The sequence below is a fragment of the Terrapene carolina genome, unplaced genomic scaffold (genome assembly GCF_002925995.2).
Source record: "Terrapene carolina triunguis isolate 2854851 unplaced genomic scaffold, T_m_triunguis-2.0 Scaffold33738, whole genome shotgun sequence".
Classification (NCBI taxonomy): domain Eukaryota; kingdom Metazoa; phylum Chordata; order Testudines; family Emydidae; genus Terrapene; species Terrapene triunguis.
Window position 1 is genome coordinate 1 of NW_020698089.1, and position 8,749 is coordinate 8,749.

The 8,749-nt window shown below is 70.7% G+C and overlaps 1 protein-coding gene across 1 annotated transcript; it reads right to left on the reverse strand.

The window, feature by feature from the left end:
• Positions 1 to 4: 4 nt before the first annotated feature.
• CIC (capicua transcriptional repressor) lies at positions 5 to 7,092 on the reverse strand (the record flags this gene model as incomplete). The annotated part of the gene is made up of 14 exons (XM_026663568.2): positions 5 to 340; positions 703 to 942; positions 1,434 to 1,609; positions 1,687 to 1,814; positions 1,892 to 2,079; positions 2,365 to 3,508; positions 3,721 to 3,821; positions 4,034 to 4,253; positions 4,480 to 4,667; positions 4,758 to 4,923; positions 5,189 to 5,371; positions 5,983 to 6,112; positions 6,483 to 6,687; positions 6,943 to 7,092. Coding segments are annotated over 14 exons (3,555 nt in total), but the record flags the coding sequence as incomplete, so codon positions are not given.
• Positions 7,093 to 8,749: the final 1,657 nt, after the last annotated feature.

An 8,749-nucleotide genomic window follows, 5' to 3' on the forward strand; every position in this document is an offset into this window, starting at 1 on the left:
CCGCTCTCAACCTCGGGCGCCGGGTGCTGGGGGGACGCGGGCGAGGGGGGGCGCCCATCCCAGCTCTCCGGCTCTGGAGCTGGCCCGGGCCGGGGGGGCTGGGGCGGGGGGGAGGGGGCAGGCGGCTCCGGGGGCTCCCTGGGGCTCTCCAGCTCCCGGGGGACGCGGGGGGGCCCCCCGGGCTCCGTCTGCTGCCCCCCCGGAGGCCGGGCGGGGCTGGGTGACAGGGCCGACTCGTAGGAGCCCACAGGGATGCTGGCGATGGCGGCCTTCACCTTCTGGGGGGGCTTTGGCGGGGGGCGCGGGGGCCGGGCGGGCGCTGGGGGGAAGGCGAGGGGGCCTGTGGGGGGAGAGAGACAGTCATGGGGGGCCGGGGGGGCCACAGGGACCCCCCACTCATACCCCGCAGCCCCACCCCCACCCCAAAGCTCCGGCTCCAGTTCCATACCCGTGAGGGTGGAGCCTACCCCGCCCCCCCCAGAACTCTGCCCCCAACCCATACCCATAAGAATCTGACCCTGCTCAGCCCCGCCCCTTCCATAGCCCCGCCCCCTGTTCCACAGCCATGTGGTTGGGGACCTGCTGAACTCCGCCTCCTGCTCTATGGTCCCACCCCCATTCTGTGTTTACTGCCCAGCCCCGCCCCCATTCTGTGGCCATGGGGGTGGGGCCCTGCCCAGCCCCGCCCAGCCCCATTCATACCCATGGGTCCAGGCCCCAGTGTGCCCTGGCTGCCGGCACTGCTGCCCTTGGGCAGGATGGGGGCCGGGGCGGGGCTGGCCACGCTGTAGACGAGACCGTGGGCGGGTGACGGGGCGGGGCCGGCGCTCGGGGGGCCGGGGTAGATGGCCGTGATCACCGGGCCGCTGCAGGAGGGGGGCAGCTGGGGGCTGGGCAGTGGGGAAACCCCCACCTGCCCCGGGGCCAGCAGGGGGCTCTGCCCTGGGGAGAGAAACACCAAGGGTGAGACGGACGGACGGAGCCGCCCTTGACCCCGTCCGGTGCCATCCCCTCCCCCCCCCGCTCCCCTGCCCCCATCCAGCGCCGTCCCTCCCCACCCGCTCCCCTGCCCCCATCCAGTACAGTCCCGCTCCCCTGCCCCAGCCCCCTGCCCCCATCCAGCACCATCCCCACCTCAGACCCCCAACTCTGTCCCTGTCTAGCACCAGCCCTCTGGCACCAGCCCCCCGGCTCCAGCCCTGATCCAGCCCCCTGCCACCATCCGCTGCCAGCCCGTGCCCCCAAACCAGCCCCCCGCCTGGCACCAGCCCCACGCAGGTCACCCGACCCAGTCCCAGCCCTCCCCCCACGTCCCCGACCCAGCTCTCTGCCCCTCCCTAGTACCGACACCCCAGCGCCAGCCCCGCCAAACACTTGGGGAGAGCAGGGGTCTGGATCGAGTGCATCACCCCCCATTCACAGCCCCCCCTTACCCGAGAGCAGCGGCTGCACAATGGCCGGCCCGCTGGGCCCGATGGCCGTGAAGCCCAGGGCCATGGGGGCCGGCCCCACAGGGGCCTGCACATAGGTGGCGGCGCCAGGCTGCGAGGGGGAGGCCGAGGTGCCCAGGGTCAGCTGGTGCCCACCTGTGGACTGCACATAGGTGATCCTGGGCAGAGAGGGGGGAGCGTTACTGGCAGGCGGGGGGAACACGGAGCCTTGCCCCCCCACTGCCCCGGTGCCTACCTGGTGGAGGACGGCAGCAGCACCTTCTGGGCCTGGCTGTGGGGTCCCACGAGGGCCGTGGCGGGGCTCAGGGGGGGCGCCAAGGCGGCGCTGTTCGGCGCGGGGGTCAGCGGCGTCAGCTGGATGATCTGGGGGGCAGAGCAGGGGGGGTGGGGGGCCCCCCCCCCCCCCCCCCCCCCCCCCCCCAGCACAGACACGCACTCACCTTGCTGGCGGGCTGGGATCCGTTCTGGAGGGGCACCGGGAAGGGCGGCGCCACCTGGGCCATGGGGCCGGCCCCACCCCCGGGCCGCACCGTCACCTGGGGGGTTGCCACGGGCACTAACACCTTGCCCTGCACCAGTTGGGCTGAGCCTCCGGGGCCCGGGGCCTGCACCGGAGACGCTGACTGGGCTGGGGGGAGACGGGGGCGCATCAGGGCAGGGTGGGGGAGAGGGAGCCCCCGCCCCATCCCCCACGCACCAGCCAGCCCCCCGTCCCATTTCCCACCCCCCGAGCCAGCCAGCCCCCCGCTCCATCCCCCACACCAGCCCCCCCCCCCCCCCCTCGCCCACCCCAGCCAGCCCCCCGCCCCATTCCCCACGCACCAGCCAGCCCCCCGTCCAATCCCCCACCCCACACACCAGCCCCCCCTCCCATCCCCCTCCCCAGCCAGCCCCTGGGGCCAGCGCCCCCCACCTTTGGGTGCGGTGGAGACGACGGTGACGGCGGTGCTGGCACTGCCGGGCCCAGGCTGGAGGATGGGCAGGCCGTGGGGCGCGGTGGCAAGCACCTTGCTGCTGGTGGGGGGCAGGGTGAAGTGGATGCTGGCGGCTCCGGCCCCTGGCCCCTTGCCCCCGGCCACCTGCAGCTGCTGGGGCAGGGTGGGCAGGATGTACTGCACCTGGGTGATGCCCCCAGCCTTGCCTGGCGCCCCTGACAGGAGGCCCTGGGGCTGCAGGATGCCCAGGGGGACCGGCCCATTGGGCCCGACCCCCGGGGGGTTCTGGGTAATGAACTGCACCGAGGGCTGCGGCGGCAGCACGGTCACAGGGGCCGGCCCGGCCGCCGCGCCCCCTGCCTGCCCCACCAGCAGGTTGGTCACCACGTTGCCCGGGGCCACCGGGGCCTTGCCCATCGTCCCGACCACCAGGTGGTTGGATGGGGCCTGGCTGGCGGGGGGCGGGGGCTTCTTGTCGGCGTAGAGCAGGCCGATGCGACCCACGGGCACGGCCTCTGGCTTGGCACCCCCCAGCATGGCCAGGGGCGGCGGGGCCAGCTCCAGGGCTGGGGGGCTGAGCAGGGGCCTGCCCTCACCTGCCCCCCGAGGGAAGGGCTTGCTGGCGATGGGCACGGGGGTGCTGCTGACCGGCTTGACCACGTTGGTGACCACGGTGGAGGCGGTGCGTGCCAGGCCCGGCGCCCCGCCGTAGCTGCTGAGCGAGGGGGCCGGCACCAGCACCGTGCCCGCGGACAGGCGCCCCGGCTCCGGCAGCACCAGCGCCTGCAGCACCCCCCCGGGGGAGGAGATGACCGAGGGCCCAGCCGCGCCAGTCTCAGCCCCCCCGGCGCTGTCAGCCCGCTTCCGGCGGTAAGGGGGGGCCGGCTCAGGGCGCTTGGCTGGCGGGGGGCCAGGGGGCCGGGGCCCCCGTGAGTCCTGGGCCTTGAAGGGGCTGAGCGCCAGCGGGAAGGGGCTGTAGGGCTTGGCCAGGGGGAGCTGGTCGGGGCCGTGGGGCAGGTCCAGCTCGGTGGGGGCTGGCGGGCGGCAGGGGGCGAAGGCGCCCGAGGAGGGGGGCAGCGGCGGGGAGCGGATCACCGGGGAGAAGAGCTTCCGCCCAAAGCCCTGGGGGCAGAGAGAGACACAGGGGGGAGGTTAGGTACTGCCCCACATAGCTCCCCCCTCCCTGCCCCCCATCAACCCCCGCACAGCCCCACTGCCTCGCCCTGCCCCCATCAACCCCCACACAGCCCCACTGCCTCTCCCTGCCCCCCATAGCCCTTCCCTGCCCCCATGAAACCCCCATAGCCCCCCCCCCCCAGCCCCCCCGCCCTCACCTTGCCGTCGGGCTCCTCGCCCGAGGAGGTCTCGCTTTCGCTGTCCGTCACCCGCTCCTTGCACTTCAGGTCAATGTCGGGCGGGTTGAACCCGTCGTCCGCTGGGGGGCAGGAGGGGGCAGAGTCAGTGACGCCCGCAAGGCCCCCTCCTCACTGCCCGGATCCACCCCTCCCTGCAGAGCTGTGCCGGGAGGGACACAGCTGTGGGGTGTGCAGCCATACAGCGGGCCCACGGGGGGGCTAAGCGGGTTCTGGGGGGCAGTGGGGAGTCCGGGGGCTCTGGGCAGGCTCTGAGGAGTTCGGGGGGGCTCACCAATGACATCATCGTCCCCCTCCTCCTCGCAGATGACCATGCGCTCCTCGTCGCTCGTCATGTCCTCGCTGGCCACACGCTGGGAGCGGGCGGCGCGGGGGGCCGGCGGCAGCAGGGGGGGCCGGGGACTCTCACCTGGAGCTGCGAATGGGGACCCCGAGGGGCCCGGCCCCCCATACTGCCCCTTCCCACCGGGGTAGGGCGACGGGCCGGAACACATCTGCAACAGAGCGGGGAGCAATTGAGGGCTGGGACCTCTGCACCTCCTCCCAGCAGGGCCCCCCAACCCAGACCCAAGACCCTCTTCCCCATCAGGGGTCCCATCCCCCCCGCCCCCAGCACGGCCTCCCCACAGGGGACCCAATACACCCGCTCTGCACCCCCCCCAGACCCCAAGCCACCACGAGCCCCCAGCCCACCCTCCCAAACTCCCAGCCCCCCGGTACCTGCGTGAGCTCCTGCAGCGCCTGGCTGTCCCGCTCCCCGGCATCCAGCCCATGCACCCCGCTGTGGGAGAAGGCCCGGGGCCGCTGCGCCCCAGCCCCCGGCACGTGGATCAGCCGCTCCCCGGGCGCGTGCCCTGTGCCCCCTGCCTTGCTCTCTGGCCCCGCCAGCGCCGGGATCTCCGAGGAGGCTACGGGGAGAGAAGAGAGCGGCTGAGCGGGCTGTCGGGGGAGCCCCAAGGAGGGGGCGGGGGGAAGAGGGAAGGGGGGGTGGGTCTCACCTCCCAGCACGGCGGCCGTGCCCGTCTCTGACATGCTGCGCTCCCGCGCCTCCTTGGGGCCCCCCCCGGGCCCCGGCGCCGAGGGCTTGGCATCCGAGCTGGACTTCTTCCGGTCCTTGTTACACCACTTCCAGTCGGGGTGCGCCTTGAAGTGCGCCTCCTTCACCTACGCACGGACCAGGTTAGGGGGCGCCCCGCTGCCCCCCCGAGCCGCCCGCCCGCCAGATCCCCCGCTCCCCCTGCCCGAGTCCCTGGCCCCCGGGCCCCCCCCCCCCCACCTGCCGGACCGGGGCCCCCTGGCCCCCCCCCCCCCCCCCCGGCTGACCCCAATGCTGGGCCTCCGACTCCCTCGTTGACCCTCTCCACAACATGGCGCCCCCTGCAGCACAGCGCCCCCCGCTGACACCCCCGCCCCGCCCCGATGCCCGCACCTGGAAGGCCAGGTCATGGTACTTCTGCTTCTCCTTGGGCCCCAGCGCGTACCACCACTCGCCCAGGATCTTGCTGACGGTGCGGTTGTCCTGGTTCGGGTGCCGCTGGTGCACCAGAGCCCGGTGCCGCTTGCTGAAGATCATGAAGGCGTTCATGGGTCGCCGGATATGGTCCTTCTCCCGCTGCAAACGAGCAAAGCACCCACAGCCAATCACATCTCTCCTACTGGGAGACGGGGGGGGGTCTAGGGGAGGGGTCGCAGCCAATCATATCCCTCCCCCACGGAGGGGAGCCTATGGGGGTCCTCATGGAGTGTTCCATGTATTAAATAAAGGGGGGGTGAGTTCTCATGGCACATTCCATGTGGGGGATGAAGGGGGCTGGTGAGTTCTTGTGGAGCATTCCATTTGGGGGATGGAGGGGGAGTTACCATGGAGCGTTCCAGATGGAGGATGGGGGGGCGCATGAGGTCTTGAGGCGCGTTCCATGTGGGAATTAAAGGAGGGGTGAATTCTCGTGCTGCATTCCACATAGGGGATAATGCACTTGGCCTTGGGGAGGTGCAAGTCTCTCTGGACTGTTCCATGCACACAGCACTGCGGGGGGAACACTTGTCTCTGTACCATTCCATGCACAGGGATGGGGGGGAACAGGTCTCTCTGGACTGTTCCATGCACACGGCGTGGGGGAGGGACACTTGTCTCTGTACCATTCCATGCACAGGGATGGGGGGGAGCAGGTCTCTCTGGGCTGTTCCATGCACACGGTGGGGGGGGGGGCCGGTCTGGCTCACCTTGTTGGGGCTGCGCCCATCCTTCTCGGAGGAAGAGTCTCGGTCCTTGGGCAGGGCGCTCAGCGACTGCGTCCGGCGCTTCCCGGGCTGCAGAGGGAGCTGGATCTCGGGGGACACGATCGACAGGAACCTGCGCGGGCGGGCACCACTCTTGTAACCCTGCTGCACCTCGATCCCGGCACGTCCCTGACCCCTCCCCAACCTCCCCCCAGCCGGGTCCCTGCCCCAGATCCCCCCACATCCTGCCCCCGACCCTGCCCCTGCCTCCACCCCACAAGCCCCAATCCCCCAACCCATGTCCCCCTGCCGGCCCTGACCATGTGCCACAAACAACCCTCCTTACTCCCCCACCAGCCCCACGTCCCCCCATCCCCCTCGTACCAGCCCCATGTCCCCTCATCCCCCTCGTCCCCCCCGCCAGCCCCAGCCCCCCCGTGCCAGCCCCGTCCCCCCATCCTCCTCACACTAGCCCCATGTCCCCCAACCCCTCCCCCACTCACGGGTCATCGTGGTCGCTCTCTGTCTCGCTGTCCAGCCTTGGGGGCCCCGGGGCCTCGTCCTCGAGCTGGGAGGGGCCCTCTCCCCCTCCAGCCGCTGCCGTGGCCTGTGGGGCTGAGGCTGGACTGTCGGGGCGGGAAGCCCCCAGCTCAGCCCCTGACGCCACCCCCGGGAGGTCATGGGCAACGGCCGCTGATTCTGGAGGCTCTGGTGGGGGAAAAGATCAAGGGCGACGGCCCATGAGAATGCACCAGGCAGAGAGGGGCCATTTTTGTGGGTCACACTGAAATACAACAGTGCGAGCTCCCCCTGCTGGCTTCACTCCTTGCTTGCTGCGCGGGCACCATTTTGGTGGGTCACACACAAAAGCCAGCAGCTCCCCTGTGCTGGCAAGGAGCTGGCCAGGCTCACAGCCCCCCTGGCCCTCCCCAAGTGCCCCACATGGGGCTGTCCCATCCTCACCTTTGTTCTGATTGGACACCGCAGGGTGATTGACAGGCTGCTGGCCCTCGCTGGGCTGGACGGAGGAGTCTGGCTGGCTGGGGGCCAGGAAGGGCACAAGGGAGTGCCACGGGAACACGGCCACAGACCGCGGCTCCACGTTGGTCCAGACTGGAAGGGAGAGAGCAGGCAAAGGGTTAAACACACAGCCAGGACGCCTGGGTTCTCTCCCGGTTGGGGCGGGGGGCTGGGAGCCAGGACGCCTGGGTTCTCTCCCCCCGGGTCACTCTGCCCTGCACCGTACCCCAGTATTGGGGCTCCCTGGCCCCCCAGACTCCCAGCAACGACTCTGGAGTTTTCCTTTGCACCAGGATCCCTCCCCCCAACCTGGGGGTGAATGGGGGGAGGAGCCCCAGAGGTGCTGGTTGTAGGAGGGGAGGGCAGGTGTGGAGATGCTGCTTTGACCCACAACGGCTGCCAAGCCCAGGGATGTACGCGGGGAGGGGAGCCCCCCAGCACTGATCTGCCCAGCACTGAGCCAGCAGCCCCCCAGGGCTCCCCAGAGTAGGGCATCACCCCACGCCACTCCCTGGAGAGGGTAGCTCAGAGCGCAGGACAGGGAAAACACGCAGCACTGTGTGTGTGTCCCCCCGCTCCAGTCCCCACACATTTTGCAGCCCCAGCAGATCACCTCCCCCATTCCCACAGGGCCTCTCAGGCTGAGCAGCACTTCCAGGGGAGGAAGGGGGGGGCAGGGACACAACCACACACACAGCACCTGCGGCCCTGCCACACACCTCAGCACAGTGCAACACGCACAGCAACACACCACGGCCATGCACCACAGACACACACACAGTAGCACAACACAATGTCCTACAACCCATCACAGCCCTTACACACACAGATGCCCCAACACAATGCAGCTGGGCCATCCAACACACACAGAGCTGTACCACATCCTGCAACACACACACACACTGCAACGCTACACAGCCATGCAACATAACACAACGCACACCATCCTGTAGCGCAAAGCAGCTCCGCAAACACAAATACACCAGGACATCCTGTAACGCACCACGGCAACCCGAGTCCTACCCAACCTGCATCACACAAAGCACCGCCAGACACCCGAACGCAACAACCTCCGCACCCCACCAGCGAGACCCCAGGCTGCCCCCCACACCTGCCTGTTCAGGCCCCGGCCTGACCCCTGCCTGGCCCCAGCCCAGGCACCTACCTCAGGGCAGACCCCACATGGGCAGCCCGGACGGGCTCTGCAGCCCCAGCTATGTGGTGCCCTACACGCGAAGGTGCCCACCCCCCAGCTGCTTGTGCCACGGTGGGGAGCTCCCCACAGGCAATGGGGCAGCATGCCACGGCCACCCCCCCACGTCGCAGCATCATAGCCCAGCCACCTGCACCAACCCACCTCCCACCCCCACCCCGAAGCGAGCCGCCCCCTCAGCGCCCCCGCTGCCCGTCCTGTGGATCCCACCCAGCCCCCTGGCCTGCAGGTCACCCGGGCGCTCCCCCCGGCCCGGGCGCAGGGCGCGTGCGCGGCTAACTCAATTATTAAAGCCCTTAAGTGGCTGGTGGTGGGGCGCTGCCGGGAAGCCGGCGCTGCCTTCCTGTTCTCCGGCCGGTGACCACATCCCCCGCGGGGGGGGGGGGGGGGGGCGGGGGGGGGGGGGGTTCAGGGGGGGGGGGGGGGGGTCGCTGCAGCCCCCCAGCCTCAGGGGGTCACGTCACTGCTCCCCATCCCCCACGATGGCGCCGAACTCCAACCAAGGATGGGTTTGAAGGGCTGAGGGGGGCACAGACC